The 22,250-nt window shown below is 37.3% G+C and overlaps 1 protein-coding gene and 1 pseudogene across 1 annotated transcript; one reads left to right on the top strand and one right to left on the bottom strand.

Moving 5' to 3' along the window:
* Positions 1-12,841: 12,841 nt before the first annotated feature.
* LOC121781682 lies at positions 12,842-15,389 on the bottom strand (annotated as a pseudogene).
* A 2,294-nt stretch (positions 15,390-17,683) lies between these two features.
* On the top strand, positions 17,684-19,886 carry LOC121781681 (50S ribosomal protein L12, chloroplastic-like). The gene is made up of 2 exons (XM_042179390.1): positions 17,684-17,801; positions 19,408-19,886. Exons 1-2 carry the CDS (start codon positions 17,684-17,686, stop codon positions 19,884-19,886), a joined length of 597 nt encoding a protein of 198 aa, XP_042035324.1.
* The last annotated feature ends 2,364 nt before the right edge of the window (positions 19,887-22,250 follow it).

The raw sequence follows: 22,250 nt of genomic DNA, 5'->3' as shown, positions 1-22,250 counted from the left end.
TGGTGAATTTCTAAGGCAGGGGTGTTGATAGAATATTTTGTGAAAAATGGTTGCTTTATTATTACATATGCCATGTTCATTTTGGCTTGTGAACTTGCATTACAAGTGTGTTGTATAGAGTGAATACAAGGTGAATGAGTGAATTCTTGAGTTGGCTCTTGTTTTCTTGTATGTATATTTAAAGCTCATCTTTTCGTACTACTACCAAAATACCAAAATTATCTTCATCCTTAATAACTATATCCAAATATTATATTTTTTGTGAAGAGGAGGAATATTTTTATTACTTGATCCTTAACAACTTTCAAAATCTCTAAAAAATTAATGAAATAATTAACAAGTACAATAATTCAAAATATCTTTAAATTAATAAAATATCCGTTACACTTCAAAAAAAAATTACGTACCTTAACTACAAATGCAATTAGTTTCTTATCTATAATACTCACTCCGTCCCATTTTAACTAAATGACACATTTCTAAAAATAGCAACATCACTCACTTTACTTTTTCGCCTATCTTACTTTATTCTCTCAACTTAACTCACAAAATAACAGTACATAAATCATGTGCCAAAAAGGAAATGCTCCATTTAAAGTGGGACGGAGAAGTATTTATTTACAATATCAAATTTGACTTGAAGTGCATGTAAAAATAATTAATCTATTGCAGGATTAAATATAATCATAGTAATAGGTAAATTGCTGCAATAGTAATAGGTAAATTTATTGCCTATATATATTCCCATGCATAAAGCCATGGTGCGATTATATATTTGATAATTAAATGCAAATCCATCTATTTATAAGAAATTAAAACATTTTCAATATGAGAACACTACGTGAATATTTTTTTCAGTGGACCACGTTCTTATAGTATCTAAAGTTAAACCAATATTAAACCAAATTGCGTCCATTATTAATTGTGATATCTTGTAATAGGCCTATAAAATAACTCGACAATATTGTCCACACATTAATCTTGTAAAACGAAAATGAAAAACACCATGATACAAACCCTCTTTCTCTCTCTTTTACTCATTGCTCTCATTCCTCAAGAAGTTTTGAGTGCATGTGAAGTCTCACAACGACAAAGAATTTTTATCCAAGACACACTTCCTATCAATGCCAAAGGATTAGATGTGCATTGTAAGTTTGGTGATGAAAATCTTAATAGCCGTACCCTTTACCAATACGATGAATTTGTGTATGAGATTTGCAAAGGCTCTGTGGAAAAGAAACTAAGTTGCTTTCTACAATGGGGAAATAAGAAAAAGAGTTTGATGCATTTGTAGATTGGCCAAATGAAAACCCCATTTTGGAATCAAAGTGGTCAGCAAGAGTTAATGGCATCCATTTAGAGAACTGTTCTTGTAAAGAGGGTTTTCTTCTTTGGGAATAATTAGATTGATCAGTGTATAATAATTTATCAAATATTTCAATAATAATCTTGTGTTATTTTAGAAAAGATCCAAGTTTTTCTTTAGAATGCTTATTTTATAGTAGTATTAATTTATTTACAAGTTTATATTATATCATATGTCATGATTTTGGGTAGGGGTGTCGAAACGGGTTGCGGGTAACAGGTATTCCCGTCCCGACCTGATACCCATCGGGTATCGGGTACCCACTACCTGGTGATAGCGGGAAACGAGGCGGGATCAGGTATTGTGTTTTAAAGTTTTGTTGGTATGGGTATACCCGATAATCCCGATAATGCCCGGTATTTTTATGGTTAATTAGGGTTTTCAATATTTTAGTTAATTAGTTTCAAATATATATTGACCGATAAACTTTATTACTTTTATATTGTATCTCCTCTCTGACTTGTCTTCCAATTAAGGTGAGTATTTCTTTTGTTTAGGTTAGTATTTCATTTGTTTTTTCCATTCTAATCATATTATCAGTAAGTAAGAGATTAGAAATTACCACATTTGTGCATATTTAATAGTTGAAAACTATGCAAACACGACAAAGTATAAAACACAAATATGATATCATAGTGTAGCAACAATCCCAAAATTTATTCTGAAATTACAAACATGTAAAATTACAGCCAACTGGTTTGGGTACCCGGGATACCCGATGCGGGTATCGGGATACCCTATAAACATACGGGTCGAGATTGGGTAGTATAATATTGAACTCTTCGGGTTCGGATACCCGTTTCGACACCCTGGAACATATATTGTTGGAATATTAAAATATAAACTTGATTTTGTAAATATCTAGATATTATACAAATATCTAGATATTATGTAGAATTATCTAAAATTAAGGGTAAAAATATCTAGATATTTTGGTAGAATTAACTAGAGATAGAATATCTAGAATATAGATATTTAAAATATAAAATAATTAAGTAGAGAAATATCTAGATATTTTTAGTAGAGTTCCCTAGAATGTAGTAAAATATCTAGATTTTTATGGAGAAAAATCTAGATATAAAATATTAAAGAATCTAGTAGAGAATTCTAGAATATGAAATGAATGCCTATAAATATGGCATAGTTGTACCATTTTAACAAGTTGAATGAGTTGAGAACTTGAGAAAGTTTGAAAAATAAAGTGTCCTTAGTTTTCCCATATTACCTCTCCTAAACCATTTCCCATATATTCCACTCATTCTCCTCTCAAATATTTCCTCCAAACTAAATTACTCCTCCAACATATATCTTATATATTCCAACAAAGTGGTATCAGAGCCATAAGTTCCTACCTATAGTATGGCTAACTTGTCATCGTTCCAAGTCCTCATGCTCAATAAGAGCAGTTTCGATAATTGGAGTATCAAAATGAAAACGTTATTGGGAGCCCACGATGTTTGGGAGATCGTGGAGAGTGGCTAAGAGGAGCTGCAAGACGAGACCAGTCTATCCCAACAACAAAGGGATAGGTTGCGAGATGCGAGAAAGAGAGACAAGAAAGCTCTCTATCTCATCTACCAAGCTCTAGGGGATGACGATTTCGAGAAGATCTCAAGTGCAAGCACCGCCAAAGAAGCGTGGAAGAAGCTCCAAATCTCGAGTGTTGGTGCGGAGCGAGTAAAGAAGGTACGTCTCCAAACTTTAAGAAGAGAATTTGAGTCTTTACATATGAAAGAGTCCGAATCAATTTCGGATTATTTTTCAAGAGTCTTGGCAGTATCAAATCAAATGAAAAGAAATGGTGAAAAATTGGAGGATGTTAGAATCATGGAGAAAATATTGCGCTCTCTAACCCCTAATTTTGAGCACATAGTAGTTACAATAGAAGAAACAAAAGATTTGGAGGAAATGACTATCGATCACTTATTGGGTTCGCTACAAGCATATGAGGAGAAACAAAAGAAGAAACAAGAAATTGTAGAACAACTTTTAAAGTTGCAAGTAAGCCCAAAGGAGAAAGAAGAAAGTTCGGGCAATGGTGGTTGTCGACAAGAAAGAGGTCGCGGACAAAGACAAGATCGTGGTCGTGGTCGAGGATATGCTCGTGGACGTGGTCAGGGATATTTTGCAAACAATGAAGAAAGAAATGAGTCCCCAAGTATAGGACGAGGAAGGAGCAACCCACAATTGAGGTACGATAAATCTTCAATAAAGTGTTATAATTGTCATAGATATGGGTACTATGCTTCCGAATGCAGAGACACAAAATCAAAAGTTGAAGAGAAGGCCAATTATGTGGAGAATACGAATGAAGAAAATGGATGTGTTCTTCTAGCTTATAAAGGAGAAGCTGGAAGAAAAGATGATATGTGGTAGCTCAACACAGGAGCGAGCAACCATATGTGCGGGAACAGGAGCATGTTCGTGGAACTTGATGAATCAGTAAGTGGCAATGTCTCCTTTGGTGATGAATCTAAAATTCCAGGTAAAGGAAAATGCAAGATTCTAATTCTTCTAAAGCATGGAGCTCATGACTTCATTTCTAACGTATATTACGTGCCCGATATGAGAAATAATATACTGGGTCTTGGACAACTCTTAGAGAAAGGTTATAGCCTTTCAATAAGAGATAGCAAAAAATGATTTAATCGCCAAGGTGCCAATGTCCAAGAATAGAATGCTTTTATTAAATGTTCAAAATGATGTGGTTAAGTGTCTTCAAGCATGTTATAAAGATAAGTCTTGGCTATGGCATCTTCGATTTGGGCACTAGAATTTTGGTAGCTTAAAATTGCTATCAAATAAAGAAATGGTACGATGATTACCGCCCATCAAGCACCCCGATCAACTCTGTGAAGGATGCTTAGTTGGGAAGCACTTCAGCTGCCATTCCCAAAGGAGTATGGGATTTAAGCTCGGACAATGACTTCACCTTCGTACCTACATTTGGAGATCAAAGAACAAGCGAGCAGACGGGAGAGGAACAACAAGAACAAACAACTTCACCTACATCTCCTACATCAGCTGTCAGAAGCTCACCACCATCTTTCTTGAATGAAAGAGCCACAGAACGCACACGAAGTTTGGATGGAGTGTATGAAGACACCGAAAGGGTAGAAGATCTCACCTTATTTTGCCTATTTGCTGATTGTGAACCAGTTAGCTTTAAAGAAGCTACGACAAGTGAAAATTGGCGAGTCGCGATGGATGAAGAGATCAAATCCATCGAGAATAATGACACGTGGGAGCTGGTGACACTACCAAAAGGACACAAGGCCATTGGAGTCAAGTGGGTGTATAAAATCAAGAAGAATTCCAACGGTGAAGTTGAAAGATATAAAGCTAGCCTCGTCGCCAAAGGATATAGCCAAAGAGCTGGAATCGACTATGACGAGGTATTTGCTCCTGTAGCTCAGTTAGAAACTATTATACTAATACTCTCTCTTGCAGCCCAAAATAGATGGAAGATATATCAAATGGATGTGAAGTCGGCTTTCTTGAATGGATTTCTTGATAAAGAAGTTTACATCAAGCAGCCTGATGGCTATGTGGTGAATGGCCAAGAAGACAAAGTTTTGAGGTTGAAGAAAGCCCTATACGGGCTAAAGCAAGCACCGAGAGCATGGAATACCAGGATCGATAAATATCTTGAAGATAACAGATTCACCAAATGCCCACATGAGCATGCGCTCTATGTGAAAAGTAAAGGAAATGATATCTTAATAGTGTGCTTGTATGTGGATGATCTCATTTTCACAGGAAACAATCCAAGCATGTTCAAGGAATTCAAGAAGGCCATGACTAAAGAATTCGAGATGGCAGACATTGGGCTGATGGCATACTACCTCGGAGTGGAGGTAAAGCAACACGAAGATGGAATATTCATCACACAAGAACACTATGCAAAGGAGATCCCGAAGAAGTTCAAAATGGAGGATTGCAAACCAATCAATACACCGGTGGAATGCGGGGTCAAGCTATCAAAGAACGATAAAGAGGAAAAGGTGGATCTGACACTATACAAGAGCTTGGTTGGAAGCCTACGGTACTTAACTTGCACAAGATCGGAAATATTGTACGCTACAGGGCTCGTAAGTCGCTAGATGGAGAATCCAACCACTACTCACTTCAAGGAAGCTAAGAGAATACTCCGATATCTCAAAGGTACGATCGACTATGGCCTATTATATTCAGCTGCTAAAGATTATAAACTTGTTGGCTACAGTGATAGTGATTGGGCCGGAGACACTGATGACCGAAAAAGTATAAGTGGATATGTGTTCTATATGGGAGACACTACCTTCACTTGGATGTCTAAAAAGCAGCCCATTGTCACATTATCAACCTGCGAAGCCGAATATGTGGCTGCCACCTTTAGTGTTTATCATGCAATTTGGCTCAGGAGTTTATTATCGGAGCTCGGGTGGCCACATAAGGAGCCAACAACTATTTGTGTGGATAACAAGTCGGCCATTGCGCTATCCAAAAATCCAGTGTTCCACAACCGAAGCAAACACATTGACACCCGCTACCCCTACATCAGAGAATGCGTTGCAAATTAGGAGATTCAAGTCGAGTATGTGAAATCACATGATCAAGTTGCCGATATTTTCACAAAGCCCCTAAAAAACGATGACTTTATCAAGATCAGGATGTTGCTCGGAATGACAAATCAAGTTTAAGGTGGATGTTGGAATATTAAAATATAAACTTGATTTTGTAAATATCTAGATATTATGTAGAATTATCTAGAATTGAGGGTAAAAATATCTAGATATTTTGGTAGAATTAACTAGAGATAGAATTCTCTAGAATATAGATATTTAAAATATAAAATAATTAAGTAGGAGAAATATCTAGATATTTTTAGTAGAGTTCTCTAGAATGTAGTAAAATATCTAGATTTTTATGGAGAAAAATCCACATATAAAATATTAAAGAATCTAGTAGAGAATTCTAGAATATGAAATGAATGCCTATAAATATGGCATAGTTGTACCATTTTAACAAGTTGAATGAGTTGAGAACTTGAGAGAGTTTGAAAAATAAAGTGTCCTTAGTTTTCCCATATAACCTCTCCTAAACCATTTCCCATATATTCCACCCATTCTCCTTTCAAATATTTCCTCCAAACTAAATTACTCCGCCAACATATATCTTATATATTCCAATATATATAATGTCTGTATTGTTGTCATGTTGTTTAATAAGTACTTATTTTTATTAATTACTCTCCTCATATAATCAAAATTGAAACTAATATATGTAACAGTGACGTTGAACATTACTTATTCGTTAGTGCTCCAAAACATGTAATTATGATATGGAGTACTGCTATTTTCTTTTATCTTGATAAAGATAATTGTAGTATTACTAACTAAATCGGGAAAAATCGAAATAGCCAATTACAAAGTTGAGCATGTTGTTTAACTAGTGTAGGATTCAGGGACGGGACGGAGCCAGGAAATTATAATAGGAGGGGCAAAAATATTAACATACAAATAAATAAATATTAAAATAATATATATATATATATATATATATATAGGGTCATGATCTATGGCAAACACCTCTTAACCATATAACTAGAGAACAAATAATAGCCACAAGATCAAAAAAATCAAGGGCTAGTATTAATTTTTGAATTTAATGAGATATTAGTTCCCTCAATCACAAATTTACTCCACAATAATAAGGCGGGGGTATAATGGTCATTGCACATCCAAAATTAGATTACATCATTGGCATTTGAAAAAGAAACCGCATTCTTCTCTTCTCCTCCTCTTCCTTCTTCTGCAAAATAGTTCTCAGCTCTCCTACCGCCGATTCGTCCGATTGAAGAGGAATTCGATTGGAAATTATCAATATTTTCGCGATTCAAGTGACTCTCTTTCCCCGACGAAGGAATCTGCATCGGTGTCGCCAACAACACCGCCACCGTCAACAAGGCGGCGGCGGCGCTCCGGAAGGAGCTCATCGCGGTGATCAAGGAGAAGAAGGAGGCGATGGCCAAGGGCGGGCCGCTCTACGACATCTTGTCGCACATGATCGTGGCATCTGACCCCGAGCGGGAACACACAGATCTATGATATAATTTAGCCTGCATTTCCCAATTTATCTTCTGTTTTTCTTAGTTTTGATTTCCTTTAATTAGGGAATTAACATTAGGTGATAAGCTATCGTTGCAATTTTTATGATGGGATGTAGTGTAGTATTTGAATTTTGTGAGATTTTAGCTATGCATTTCAGATGTAGCCCCTTTCTGTTTCTTCTTGCTCTGATCTAATTATAATATCAATGTTGAATTGTCCCAAAAATAATCATGCTAAGAGTGAAGAGTGAAGTAAAATCATGCTAAGAGTGATGTGTTTTGTAAACAAGAGTGAAGTAAAATCAGAACAAGAGTGATGTGTTTTGTGAACAAGAGTGAAGTAAAATCAGAACAAGAGTGAAGTGAAATCAGAACAAGAGTGATGTGTTTTGTGAACAAGAGTGAAGTGAAATCAGAACAAGAGTGATGTGTTTTGTGAACAAGAGTGAAGTGAAATCAGAACAAGAGTGATGTGTTTTGTGAACAAGAGTGAAGTGAAATCAGAACAAGAGTGATGTGTTTTGTGAACAAGAGTGAAGTAAAATCAGAACAAGAGTGGAGTGAAATCAGAACAAGAGTGATGTGTTTTGTGAACAAGAGTGAAGTGAAATCAGAACAAGAGTGATGTGTTTTGTGAACAAGAGTGAAGTGAAATCAGAACAAGAGTGATGTGTTTTGTGAACAAGAGTGAAGTAAAATCAGAACAAGAGTGAAGTGAAATCAGAACAAGAGTGATGTGTTTTGTGAACAAGAGTGAAGTGAAATCAGAACAAGAGTGGTGTGTTTTGTGAACAAGAGTGAAGTGAAATCAGAACAAGAGTGATGTGTTTTGTGAACAAGAGTGAAGTAAAATCAGAACAAGAGTGAAGTGAAATCAGAACAAGAGTGATGTGTTTTGTGAACAAGAGTGAAGTGAAATCAGAACAAGAGTGATGTGTTTTGTGAACAAGAGTGAAGTGAAATCAGAACAAGAGTGATGTGTTTTGTGAACAAGAGTGAAGTAAAATCAGAACAAGAGTGATGTTTTGTAAACAAGAGTGAAGTAAAATCACAAGATACATCAGTAACATTAAACGTAGACGGAAACTAACTATATCGAAGACGAATCTTAGAGCCTACAGCCACCGCGCCCCGCTCTTGTTCCGAAACTCCGCTTCTCTTCTACGGCAGCTCATCGTTACGTCTCCTTACCCGCCGACGCTGATTCCGGTGAGTCCGACGTAGAGGTAGGTTTTGATTTGGGGTTTTTTCAGCATTGGCGCGACGATTGAATCCGCCAACAGCCCCTCCGCCCCGATCGCCTTTGCCAGCTCCCCCACCGCCGCCAGTATCCTCTCCGGCGCCACCCCCAGCTCAGAATTACGATTTGGAAGAAGAAAGGATCGCAGATTTGGAAGATTTCGCGTAATTTGATCGCATGTTTTAATTCAGAAAGTAATTTCCAAAATTACCCTCAGCATATTTTCTATAATTAAAATAAATAATATTTGTTCCATTAAGATGTGTGGCTGAGATTTGTTCTCTAGTTATACACTTAAGATTAGTTATACATTGATCACTACCCTATATATATATATATATATATATATATATATATATATATATATATATATATATATATATATATATATATATATTATTTTAGAGGAGGTGACCCTACGTATGTTAGGAGTGGGGCAAGTAGAAAAATATTTTTTCTAAATAGGGGGCAATTAGTTGAAGAGGGAACATCTTTTTTGGTCCACGAACTTTATCAAAATATCATTTTAGGTCCGTGAACTTTGAAAATATCATTTGAGGTCCGTCAACTATGAGTTAATATCATTCGAAGTACTTTGTTACTATTTCAAAGTTTTTATGGATGAAAATACCCTCAATACCTTGAAGGATATATATTTTTAATTAATTTATCACATACTCATATTTTTTAACGAATTTTCTAAATATAATTTGGCCTTCAATATTATCACTTAATTTTGTGACATGCAAGAAATGTTCCTTATTCAACTTTTTATAATTAAAGAATTTCAAAATATTTTTAAGATATGTATACTCGTAAAACTAATGTCACAGTAATATTAATATATTATTTAAAAATAATATCAATATATCAGTATTCAAGTATTGTCTATTGACTGGGACATTAATTTTACGAGTATACATATCTTAAAAATATTTTGAAATTCTTTAATTACAAAAAGTTGAATAAGGAACATATCTTGCATGTCACAAAATTAAATGATAATATTGAAGGTTAAATTATATTTAGAAATTCATAAAAAATATATAGTAAAGATATTCATAAAAAAATATGAGTATGATAAGTTTATTAAAAATATATACCCTTCAAGGTATTGAGGGTATTTTCGTTCAGAAAAACTTGGAAATAGTAAAAATGTACTTAGAATGATATTAACTTATAGTTGAAGGACCTAAAATGATATTTTCAAAGTTCACGGACTTAAAATGATATTTTGACAAAGTTTGTGGACATAAAAAGATATTCCCTCTTAGTTGAATATGTATATATTTAAGTATCATAAACATTACATGCTGTAAGAACAATTAGGAACAATTAGGCGGGCATTTGCCCCTTCACACAATACTATAGATCCGTCCATGGTAGGATTATCTTCTCAATCACATGAATAACTAATTGGGTTATTTAATTAATACTTCAATAAATGCCCCTTCACACAATACTGTAGATCCGTCCCTGGTAGGATTATCTTCTCAACCACATGAATAACTAATTGGGTTATTTAATTAATACTTCAATAAATGGTCACCAGTTTTTGCAGTCCGTCAAGGTTAAGCCACTAAAATTAATTTATATGAGGGAAAAAAATGAGTAGTTTGAGTACTACATTTGACAAAAAAAACAGGTACGTACTCACAAAAAGTTAATCAAGACACATCTCATGTTACCGCATTCATATTCCGTAAAAATTAGTTAGGTAACAATCAACCAGTCATGAGTTACGTTTATAAGAGCACCCGCAATGCGTCGCGCGGGTGTTTCGTGTCTAGACCCTCCGACACGAGACGGCAGCGAGACGCGTTGCAGCGTCCCGTCTCGTCCCGGTCTCGCCGAGACGCCCGTCCCACCGAGACGGATGGCGCGCCATCTCGCCACGCGTCCGCGCGACGTGACGCGCGCTGGCGCCACACGTGACGCCCACTCGCCGGCCCGCGAGTGGGCTTCGTCACGCTGACGTAATAAATTACTTTAAAAAAAAAATTCAAATTTAATAAAAAAAAATTAAAAATCAAACGGTAATATTACCATTTTCGACCGTTTTTTCTTTCTTTTTTTACTCTATAAATACTCATATTCCATCCTCATTACACACACAAACACACATCTTTCCTTCCCAAATCATCTCCATTTTCTCTCCAATTTTCATCACAAAATGTCCGGCGACGAAAACACCGGCGGCTCCGACGGGTTTGACATCAACGCATTTGGCGACTGGGGGGCATGTACAATGTCTTGGGTGGTTCCGGTTCGTCGACGCCGGGCACCCAAGGCTCGTCGACGCCAGCGGGGTACCAACCACCCCATTTTGATGTGGATGCATACGCTCGTCCCTCTGGCCCGAGGTATTCGCAAGGATTATCCCAAATTAGGGAGGATTATCCGGATGAACCTAATCCGGAAGGAGGACGAGGTGGTGGAAGCTCCAGGGCATTTGACGCCGTGGAGGAAGAGGAGGAGTCGGCCGAGGAGGAGGAGGATGTAGGCCGTCATCCGTACAGCCGCAAGGACACGATGTCTCTGTACAACGCCTGGATCAGCGTCTCGTACGATCCCATCGTCGGGAATCAACAATCCCGGAAGTGCTTTTGGGAAAAGGTCACCGAGGCCTACAACGAGATTAAGCCGAATGGGTCCTGCCGCCACACATTGAAGATGCTCCGAAGTCACTTTGACCGAGTCGACAGAGAGGTCAAAAAATTCTACGACATCTACAAGAATGAAGCGGCTCATTACCAAAGCGGAACCACTAGAGCCGACATTCTGAGATCGGCTTTGCTAGTCTATTTCGACGACAACGACAAAGAATTCAAACATGTCGATGTTTGGGAGGCCGTCAAAGACGTCGAAAGGTGGGTCGGCGGTGTCCAGTCCAGCCATGGCTCAAGCTCGAAGCGCACGAAGCACACGGCGGGTGGCCAATACTCGTCTAGTGAGGGCGGGTCAGGAAGCGCCTCACAAGAGGTTGAGGGCACGTCCACCGATGCAGGGGGCTCCTCCAGTGGGCGCCGTCGGCCGCAAGGGACCAAGGCGGTGAAGGCGGCGAGAGGGAGGAGGGGCCGAGGCGAATCAAGCCAGGCGAGCTCGAGCTCGGGCTCGGTCTCTGGCTCGAACACCCTATTGCCCATGTACTTAACCGCCACGATGGCGGACACTTCCCGCATGACGCCTCCACAATATCAATCCCATCTTGCCGGAATTGAGTATATGACAAGACAAATTGGTATTCCGCCTCAAGGTAGCTTGAGTGCACCGCCACCGCCTTTGGGGGATGATTTGCCACGAATTTAATTATGTATTTATTTTTAGGATTTTAAGTTGTAATTTTATTTTATTTAATGAAGTGTGTTTTTATTAATTGAATTTGTTGGAAATAAAAATAAAAAATGAAATTGAATGAATAGTTAAGGGATGAGATGGTTAAGAGACGGATAAAAGATGGGGGTTGCAGGTGTTGTCTCCTAGTTAAGAGATGGAGTGAAAAGTACAGTGGAGCCCATGAATAGTTAAGAGATGAGATGATTAAGAGACAGATAAGAGACATCGTTGCGGATGGCCTAACAACACAGGTTTCGGATGACATTAATTAAGATACTAGATTTAATTAGGTAGGTGCGACGAGTGTTTTGCTTTTAGTGTTTTTTATTTTGAAAAAATACATACTTTTCTTGGCGGAAGCAGAGTGTAAAAATATCGATACTGGACTAATTGTATTAAAAAGATATAAAAAAAATCAAATTTTTAGTACGGTATGATCCTTCACAGAAATATTTCGATACGATAATGATATAAATTTTTATACAGTCCGGTATACCATGACATACCAAAATTTCAATATATATCGGAATTACGGTATGTCGTGTATATACTGACATCACAAAGAAACTATAAGCATTGAATATGTTTTTAATATAATGGTATACCAATACTATGATGTACTGTACTGAACCGATATGCCATAAATTTTGGAATACTGAATTTTGATACGACATACCGAAAAGGCGGTATAGTAACGGTATTGAAATTGACCATACTGAAAATGTGCAATACTGAAACTTTCGATAAAATTAAGATATGGTTTTTACTCATACTGCATTTTCGGTATGTCATAACGTATGACAGTTTTGCAACCGACCCACCCTAAGAGTATCAATTCTCTTGCTACAAGATCTACCCTTGATCAATCCAACTCTTTATTTGTTTTAACGAGTTGGGACAAACATACATTCTTTCTATATTGTTCATTACAATAAAGTAGTTTCACATATAGTATCAGTAAGTGTAAAATTAATTATTGAAGTAAACCCTCACATTTTGAGGAGGTCACTTTGCTTGACGAAGATAGAATGGAAGCCTTGAGGCACTCTACGAGGCAGCTTAACAGCTGCAACCGTTTCAAGCGTCGGTGACTTAGCATCCATCACCTCAAAATGCGATTCTTCAGTCTTCTCATTATTCACGTACGCCACCAAGTATCCATCGTCCTCCTCCTCCGCACCCTCCCTCGCCACGAAAACCGGCTCGCTTCCATAGCACCCCGGCCCGTACATGCGGCTCGCCACCGCACAATCCTCCGATGAGTCCGATAGCGACAGATCTAGCTTCACCAAACCTACCATTTTAGGCATGCTTTCAAGCACCGCCGCATAAACATACCTGCGTTAATAAATTCTAATTAGTTCATTTTAGTCACTCAATTTAAATTATTAATTAGAATGATGGTTTCCTAAAATAAACGCCGCCGGAATTAAGGGGTTTCTTGCATGCCTATACCATCACAAAGCGGGATGAAATCCTGATTTTGTCCCACATTTTTAAAATTTTGAATGTCAAATCAGTTAATTTCAAATATTCTCAGTTTTTACGTTTGACCAAATTTGTTTTATTTAATTTTTAGGCTCAAAATGACATCGTTTACTCGTCCACATTCGTTACATTACTACACATATACGTCACTATTCGTCGATATACCAAAATTTTACATATATGCATCAATTTGTCATCCCAAAAGGTTAACATGAGACAATTGAGAATTTTTTAAACATTTAATTTGTCATTCAAATTCTGAAAAGTGCGGATAAAATCAGACTTTGGTCATATTTCATGATTTCATATGAAATTTATTTTAGTAATGGATGACAAGAGTTTTAATACAAAAATTTTAAATAAGAGAAAGATAGATGAAAAACTTAATAAGAGAAAGATAGCTGAAAAACTTATTGAAGTTTTGTTAATAGAAAATGAGGTTCATCTAAAATAAAAACTAGTACTACAAAATTAAATATTAATTGTAGTGGACGACTAAAAGACTATTTTTAGTGTACTGAGTATACTTGGAAAGAACAAACCTATTCTTCTTCCCGGTATATCGAGCATTAATGGCGCCAAAGTCGAGATTCCTTCTAGAAACACGATATCTCCCAACGATCTTCTTCTCCGCAGCGTCTATCACTATCTTCTCCAAATTTATCTGATCCAAATCACTTAAAGCGCGATCAACGCACAACACATTCGACGCCACCACCACTATTTTATCGCCGCCGTCTTCCTCCCACGCGTTCACCGTGTGCACGATGTTCAACCCCGGCGCTTCCATCCAATACATCTCCTTCTCATCCACCGCATACCTCGGAATCACTCCCAGCCTCGGCGTTTTCCCCAATTCCGCCCCCATAATCGGTTTCCCGATCAAAATCCTCAGAGGATCGATCACGATCTGCGGATCTGGAAACACCGCGAAATTTTTCGTGATTGCGAAATCGTGGACTAATGAAGCGGAGTTCATGGAGAAAATGTCGACATCGGCGTGTTTAATTCCGCCGGAATCGAACCGGAAAAATGTGAGGAAGGGAGCGGTTACGAAGTAACGGAAGGCGAAGGTCTCTCCGGTTTCTGGATCGGTTTTCGGATGAGCGGTCATGGTGAGGAAACGCTCTCCGCCGCCGCCGAATTGGTGGCGGCCGACGGTTTCGATGTCTCCGTCCGGCGTGATTTTGATTTTGTAGGGGAGATCGGTTTCGGCTAGGGCGACGAGGCGTCCGCCGACGAGAGCTAAGCCCGTGTTGGCGGGGCCGATGCCGTCTGCGAAATTGGAACGACATAAATCTGGCGGCCGTGAGCAGCATTGAAGCTCTGAGGCTACTGATGAAGAAGGCGACGGCGTTGGGGAGGACGGGGTAGCCAAGGTCCCGCTCGGTTTTGTATTTGAAGGTTTTGACGAAGCGGCTGCAGAAGGTGGCGGCGCCGCCGGAGATTTTGAGGGAGTGGAGCATTCCGTCGCCGTCGGTGTAGTAGTAGGGAGGGAGAGGGGTAAACTGAGGGTTGGGGCCGTTTTGGATGTAGGCGCCGTCGAGGCACGGGGGGAGGGGGCCGATTTCGACATGGCAGGGGGTGGGAGGGAGCTCCGGGGCGGGGGAGAAGTTGCCGGAGAGGAAGCGGTTTGGGTCGAGATGAGGAGGGAGATTCTTGGTGGGGAAGGTGGATAAGAGATTATGCAATGGCTTGAAGATTTTTTCGTGGAGAGATGGGTTTTGCCTTTGGATTGAGGATGCGCGCGCGGTGGTTCGTGTTGGCGTTGGGATTATTGTTTGGCGGCGGTGCTTTGCTTTGCCCACGAATGAAGCGTCGGAAAATGGAAGAGAATTTGGAAGGGTTGAGGAAAGTAGGGTTTCCATCGTCGAGTGCTTCAATTTGAATGTGATTACGTGACTTCTTGGTTTTTTTGTGTGCATGATTTATAGGATTTTTGACAGAATTTTTTTTCGTTATAAAATTATATTATTATTTGTTATAGTTTTTAAAATAACTTAATTGTTTAATATAGTACTGTATGTATAGACCAATTCTATATAATGAAACTTTTTCTCTCTAGTGAGTCGGTCTCATTATCTACTAACAATGTTCCAATCATTTTTTCTTTCTATCTCTCTCTTATTTACCAATTGTGCATTAAAACTCGTGCCGTTTCATATATTGTCTATTTTTTTTATGACGGAGGGAGTATATAAAAGTGAGACCCATATACTACTAACTTTTTCAACTCACTTTCATTTACATTTCATAAACTCGTGTCGGATCAAAGTGAGACTTAAGACACGTATTAAAAGACGAAGGGAGTATTTATTTTCAATACATGTCATAATAGTCTAATTATTTGATTATTAGGATTTTAACTAGGAGGTTTATTTTTCAACCCTTAATAAAAACATATTTTTTGCATTCTTTATTTTATCAATTCACGTGTTTTTCTTAATATCAAACAAACTCTTTAAATACTAGTAGTACATGAAATCTAAACTTTTACTAGTTTGCATGTAATATTTTGTTATATTTATTTTTAATTTAAAATTATTTTTTGTATTGGGTTTGTTTTATTTGTCCTAAAGTAGTACTTACTTGTTATCGATATTGTATTGGATTTTTAGATGAATAATACTTATGTACAAACTAATGCATGTTTATATTTTATTAACGAAAATATTATTTGAATATTAATATATTATTGATTTTAATATTAAACTTATACTCTTCGTCCCAACTAAGTTGAGTCGTATTTTTTTTGGACGTCCCAATAAAGTTGAGTTATTTTCTTTTTTGACAAAAAACAAAATATCCAATCACTCTTACTTTATTTCATCAACTACTTTATTATTTCTTCATCTCATTGACTTTTTTCCCTCTCCTATTTATTTCCTTTTATTTAATCTATTCAATACAATTTCTTAATATTCGTGTCCAAAAGTTTTATACCAACTTAGTTGAGACGGATTAAATTATATTATATTTAAAATGTTAAATTTCGCCTCCTCCATTACCGGAATCTGGGTTTGTCACTCTGTATAGAGTTAATTTATTTTAATATAAGATACTATTAACTTGATAATGTTAATATTTATTTATTTTGAATGCATATTATTTTACTTTATTGAATTGGAATGGATATTTTAGTTTAGTTCATAAATATATTCGCATGCGTAGATGTTTACCTGCAATATTATAAACGCGTCCCCTGTTCTCCAAAAGTACAATTTTTTAAAATAGTACAAGTTTTATGCAAAATCGGTAAAGTAGGAGAAAGATGAAAGGATAAATGAATTAGAGGAAAATGAGTCTGAAAGAAATTTTCTAATATAAAAAATTTATATTTTTAGAAGACATGCTAAAAAGAAATAGTTTCTAATTTTAGAAACTGATGAAGCACTTATCCAACTTCAATAATACCAAAAATAAATAGTTTCTAAAATATTTTTAATTTTAGAAACTGGTGAAGCACTTATCCAACTTCAATAATTTTCGGTGTCTACTAGCTAACCAGCTAAGCATAATCTAGAATATCTCCAATTATATTAGTTCCTTTGTTCCGTAGTGAAGTTATTTTATCATTTTAATATATTCCATAGCAGTGGAGTCATTCCTTTTTTTTTTAAAGTCAACACATTTATTCTCACTTACTTTACTCTCTCTTACTTTATTCTGTCTTCATCTCTCTACCTTTTTCATTTCTCACTTTATTTTTCGTATATGAAAGAAATGTCTCCACTACTACGGAACAAAGGGAGTAAGTAATATCTTCATCACAAAAACACGTGCACCATTTTCAGCCTTTCTATTTTTGATAGTTTCTGCATGCTACAATAATGTTAATTAATTTGATTAGCCCATTAAATAGACGAGACAGATTAATATTTAAACAAGGTTTACTTAGCAATTGAATACAATATTAAATTCATTAGCCCATTAATTAGATGAGACATTAACTATGCACAACAAAAAACATTGTTTGGAGTTGGGTAAAATGAGATATATTGAGCACCTTTATGCTTGGCATTTGCTTTGTCACAATAAGTTCTGAGCACCTGCGAGCACCAACCTTCTAATTTCCGAACACCAAGTGTGCTTGACAACTGGTCAACGCTCTTATGCGAGCATTCTAAACACCCAAGCTTGCTTGGATATTTTTTGTGCTGAAATGACTTGTCGTAGAGGTTGGATATTTGATCTTGTAGCAAAAACATATTATAGTGGAGCTTTTGAGTGGACTCTCAAGTCCCGTGGTTTTTCCCTTTTGCTTCGAAAGGGTTTTCCATGTAAAATTCATTGTTTGTCGTTGATGTTATCGTGCCACATTGTGTTAGAAATAATTATCGACTTATGTAATTGAGAGAGAAAGAACACCGTTTGTGCTTCCGCAAGTTTTAGATTGTTTGGTTTCTTCCCAACAAAATGTGCAAGTAACAGTATTTGCTCGGAATTGCAAGCATCTTTAATAGCTCGGCACTTGGGAGCACCTGTACGTGCTTTGGTGCTCAGAGGCAGGTTATTTTGCGAGCTCAATGTTGCTTGCAGTTATAGGATTTTTTTTCAATATATAATTTCTACATTCTTCAAAATATTATAAATAAATTAATATTATTAAATAAATAAATAGAATTAAATTAATATTATTAAATGAATAAATAGAATTAAATTAAATAAAACAGTTTTATAATTTACTTAATAAACTAAATTATTACGCATTTTTATTTGTTGGAGTTTTTAATTAAGTAGACGATCGATTAATCCACTCTTCCAACACACCATTGCTATCTTATCTGGGTTCTTTTCTTATCTATATGTACCCGTACCTTTGATACAGACCAAACAGGAGAACTGATCCCAAAATACTAGCCTGTTAGGAGAGAGAGTCCATTTAGTCTATATACCCCACATCAGTTGTTCTCACAACCGATGTGGGAATTGAGTACTTAACAACCTTTTCAATCTCCACCCGTATTTGTGCTCATTGCTCCACGATCTTATCAATCTTGGTAGCATTGGTGATGTTGAAATCACAAATGCGAATGAGGAAGTAGTAGATGGGAAATACTATGTCTGTTGTCTGTCCACCGCCGAAAATATGTCTACTTTTCTTCAACTTCCCTTAAAGCACCATCAAGATAGGATCATAATCCGGGTTCTCTATTCGTTGAGCTGAGCTTGTAGTGTGATAATTAATTTATTCAAATTAATTAATTAATTTCGTGACCAAACCCCTCTCAACTGGATTAAACATACTACAATAATATTAAATTAGATGGGACAAAATTAATTAAGTAAGATCATTAAACCCTAAACCTTAGTGCCCAAGCCCTCTCAAATAGATTAAACATATCACAATACATTAAAAATAAAGATAATTTTTTTACAACTACAATATACCCCTCCCACACAAAAAAAGTTAATGTTTCTATTTCAGCTTGTCTACCAAAATTAGTCTACCAAAATTAGTCTCATGCCAATAGTGAAAATTTCTCTCAATTTATTATTCCACAATTACCTTTTTTTTCTTTCTAAAGTTCTCTGATTCTCTCTCATAGTTTGTTAACATTTTCTCTTTCTCTCATATTTTACCTATTTTATCACCTTTTTTTACTACCTCCGTCCCACATTAACTATAACATTTAATGTGAGTGCGGATTTTAAAAAATATAAAGAAAAGTGAGTTGAATAATTTAATGAATTATGAGTCTCATTTATATATATATATATATAGGTTCATGATCAATTGAGATTTTTTAAGCTAATTGAGAAATGAGATGCAATCTCAGCTACTCATTTTTATTAAATGAGTGGTCAAGAATTTGCCACATAGAAAATATTTTTACATTAATTAATTGTGAAAGGGCAGAATAATAATTCTATATTTTTTTTAAGATTACCGCTCACTCACCCCCACATTCCCTGCCACACCATCGAATTTCCCCTCAAAACCTCCCCCTCCGCCGCCGCACCACACACCTCCACCCTTCGCCGCCGTCGATGCTCCGGAGAAAGTCGTCGAGCTCGGCGACCAGATCTCGAACCTCACCCTCGCCGACACTCAGAAGCTCGTCGAGTACCTCCAGGACAAGCTCGGCGTCTTCGCCGCCTCTTTCGCCCCCTTCGACGTGGTGATCGACGACGTGCCAAGCAACTCAAGGATCGCGACGATTAAGGTGGTTAGGGCTCCGACGAGCCTGGCGCTGAAGGAGGCGAAGAAATTGATTGAAGGATTGCCGAAGAAATTCAAGGAAAAAGTGACGAAGGAGGAGGCGGAGGAGGCAAAGAAGCAGCTCGAGGAGGCCGGCGCGAAGATCTTTATTTTAGCGCGATGCAGAGGAAATTTCGATCGACTAATTTTGTGCGGTAAATGAATTTTGATTTCTGGTTGATTTCGTCTGAATTTGGAAATAGATGAGTAGATGCAGTTCATAATCTGAATTTGTGATTCAATTGAGCTCAATTTTCTATTTCAATTCCCACTGCCGAAAAATTTGTTTTGCACTGTGCTATAAACAAAAGTTGTTGTTTATTAAAGATAAACAAATTTGAATTGGTAATTTTAAAATTGAGAAATTTCATCATACGTTTGGGAATGATAATTGAATTGTAAGAAATTCAAATAGATTTGGAATTGAAGCTCCGATTTGGAATTGAAGCTCCGCAAAAGCGTTGTTGCTTGTGTGGATCAGATCGAAGCATTTGGTGACGTTGTTGCTTGTGTGGATCAGATCGAAGCTAGAGATGCCCACCGGTTCCGGTTCCGGCGGTTAACCGGCAAACCGGAACCGGCGGTTCCGGTTCCGAACCGGAACCGTCACCGAACCGGAACCGTTACAAATCGGGTCGCGGTCCGGTTCAAGTTCAAGTTTTTTCGAACCGGAACCGTCACCGAACCGGCGGTTCGGGACGGTTCGGAACAGCCGGTTCGGGCACGCAAATCAAGGCAGCAGGGGGATGGGTGGAGGTGGCAACTTTTCAGCGGAAAAACCGGCCGGTTTCGGCGGTTAACCGCCGGTTAACCGTGAAAACCGGCGGTTAACCGCCGGTTCAGGGGCTGTCGGAGGCGGCGCGGGACACGGGGCGACATGGGGCAGCTTTTGGCAGACGGTTTGTTGACTGAACCGGCGGTTTTTTCCCGGAAACTGGCGGTTTTCGCCCGAAAACCGGCGGTTCCGACGGTTTTCCTCCGAAACCGCCGGTTTTCCGAAATTCAATTTTTTTTTTAATTTCAGATTTCAAATTCAAATTCTTCCATTTACCCCAATTTTATCTATAAATACCCCCCCTCTATCTCTCATTTACATTTAGAAGTTGTCCTCATGTTCCTTCTGATTTAATTTTGATACCCGCTTGTTGTAGATGTATTATGTATATGTATTGTAATTTGTAATGTACACTTGTCCGTTACAACTCAAACTCAATAAAATTGATATCATTTTCTCCTTATTCGCCGCATTTCTATGTGAATTATACATTGTCTTGTTCCAATTTGTTATATAAATCCAAATTTCAAATTAAAACAAAAAAAAAACAAAAAAAAAACCGAACCGCGAAACCGCCACCGGAACCGCCAGAAAAACCGGCGGTTCCGAACCGGAACCGGAACCGCCGGTTTTCGAACCGGAACCGGAACCGTGAAATAGCCTCACGGTTCGGTTCCGGTTCCACCTTCGACAAAACCGGAACCGGCGGTTCCGAACCGGAACCGCCGGTTTTTGAACCGTGGGCAACACTAATCGAAGCATTCAGTGAATCCTTAGTGTTATTTTTTAGTTGTTGACATTTTAATACGAGTTGTTGACATTTGATATTCTCGTAATTGATATGTGAATTATAAGTGTTATTTTTAGTTGTTGACATTTTAATACGAGTTGTTGACATTTGATATTCTCGGTATTCAAATGTGAATTGTAAGTGTTATTTTTTAGTTGTTGACATTTGATATTCTCGGTATTCAAATGTGAATTATAAGTGTTATTTTTTAGTTGTTGACATTTTAATACGAGTTGTTGACATTTGATATTCTTGGTATTGATATATGAATTATAAGTGTTATTTTTTAGTTGTTGACATTTTAATAACATTTGATATTCTCGGTATTCAAATGTAAATTGTAAGTGTTATTTTTTAGTTGTTGACATTTTAATACGAGTTGTTGACATTTGATATTCTCGGTATTGATATGTGAATTGTAAGTGTTATCTTTTAGTTGTTGACAATTTACTACGAGCTGTTGACATTTGATATTCTGACTATTGAAATGAAATGACACTTAGGCCATCCACAATAGGAATAGCCCAGCAATAGCCCAGCCATAGCCTAGCCACGGCCACATCATCAACACCAAAAATCCTTCTGCCACATCATCAAAACAAGCAAATAGCCCAGCAATAGCCCAGCCATAGCCCAGCCACATAATATCCACATCACTATTAACAAATATATACAAAATGAAATAATTAACAATCACACAATATACGAAATTTAATTTACGAGACATATACGGGAAACATTAATAATACTATTAAAATTTTAAAAAGTACAATAATTTAAAAAAGTACAATAATTAAAAAAAATTACAATAATTTTTAAAAAAGTACAATAATTCACTCCTCGTCGCCGTCGTCGTCTCCTCCGTCGCTGTCGCCACCATCGCCTCCGCCTCCGTCGCGTCTACTCCCGGCGGCTTCCCTCCGTGCCGCCTCCAAATCCTTCTGCATGCTCAGGAGCAATGT

Source organism: Salvia splendens, chromosome 20 (assembly GCF_004379255.2).
Source record: "Salvia splendens isolate huo1 chromosome 20, SspV2, whole genome shotgun sequence".
Taxonomy (NCBI): domain Eukaryota; kingdom Viridiplantae; phylum Streptophyta; class Magnoliopsida; order Lamiales; family Lamiaceae; genus Salvia; species Salvia splendens.
This window is presented reverse-complemented; position numbering and strand designations above follow the sequence as displayed.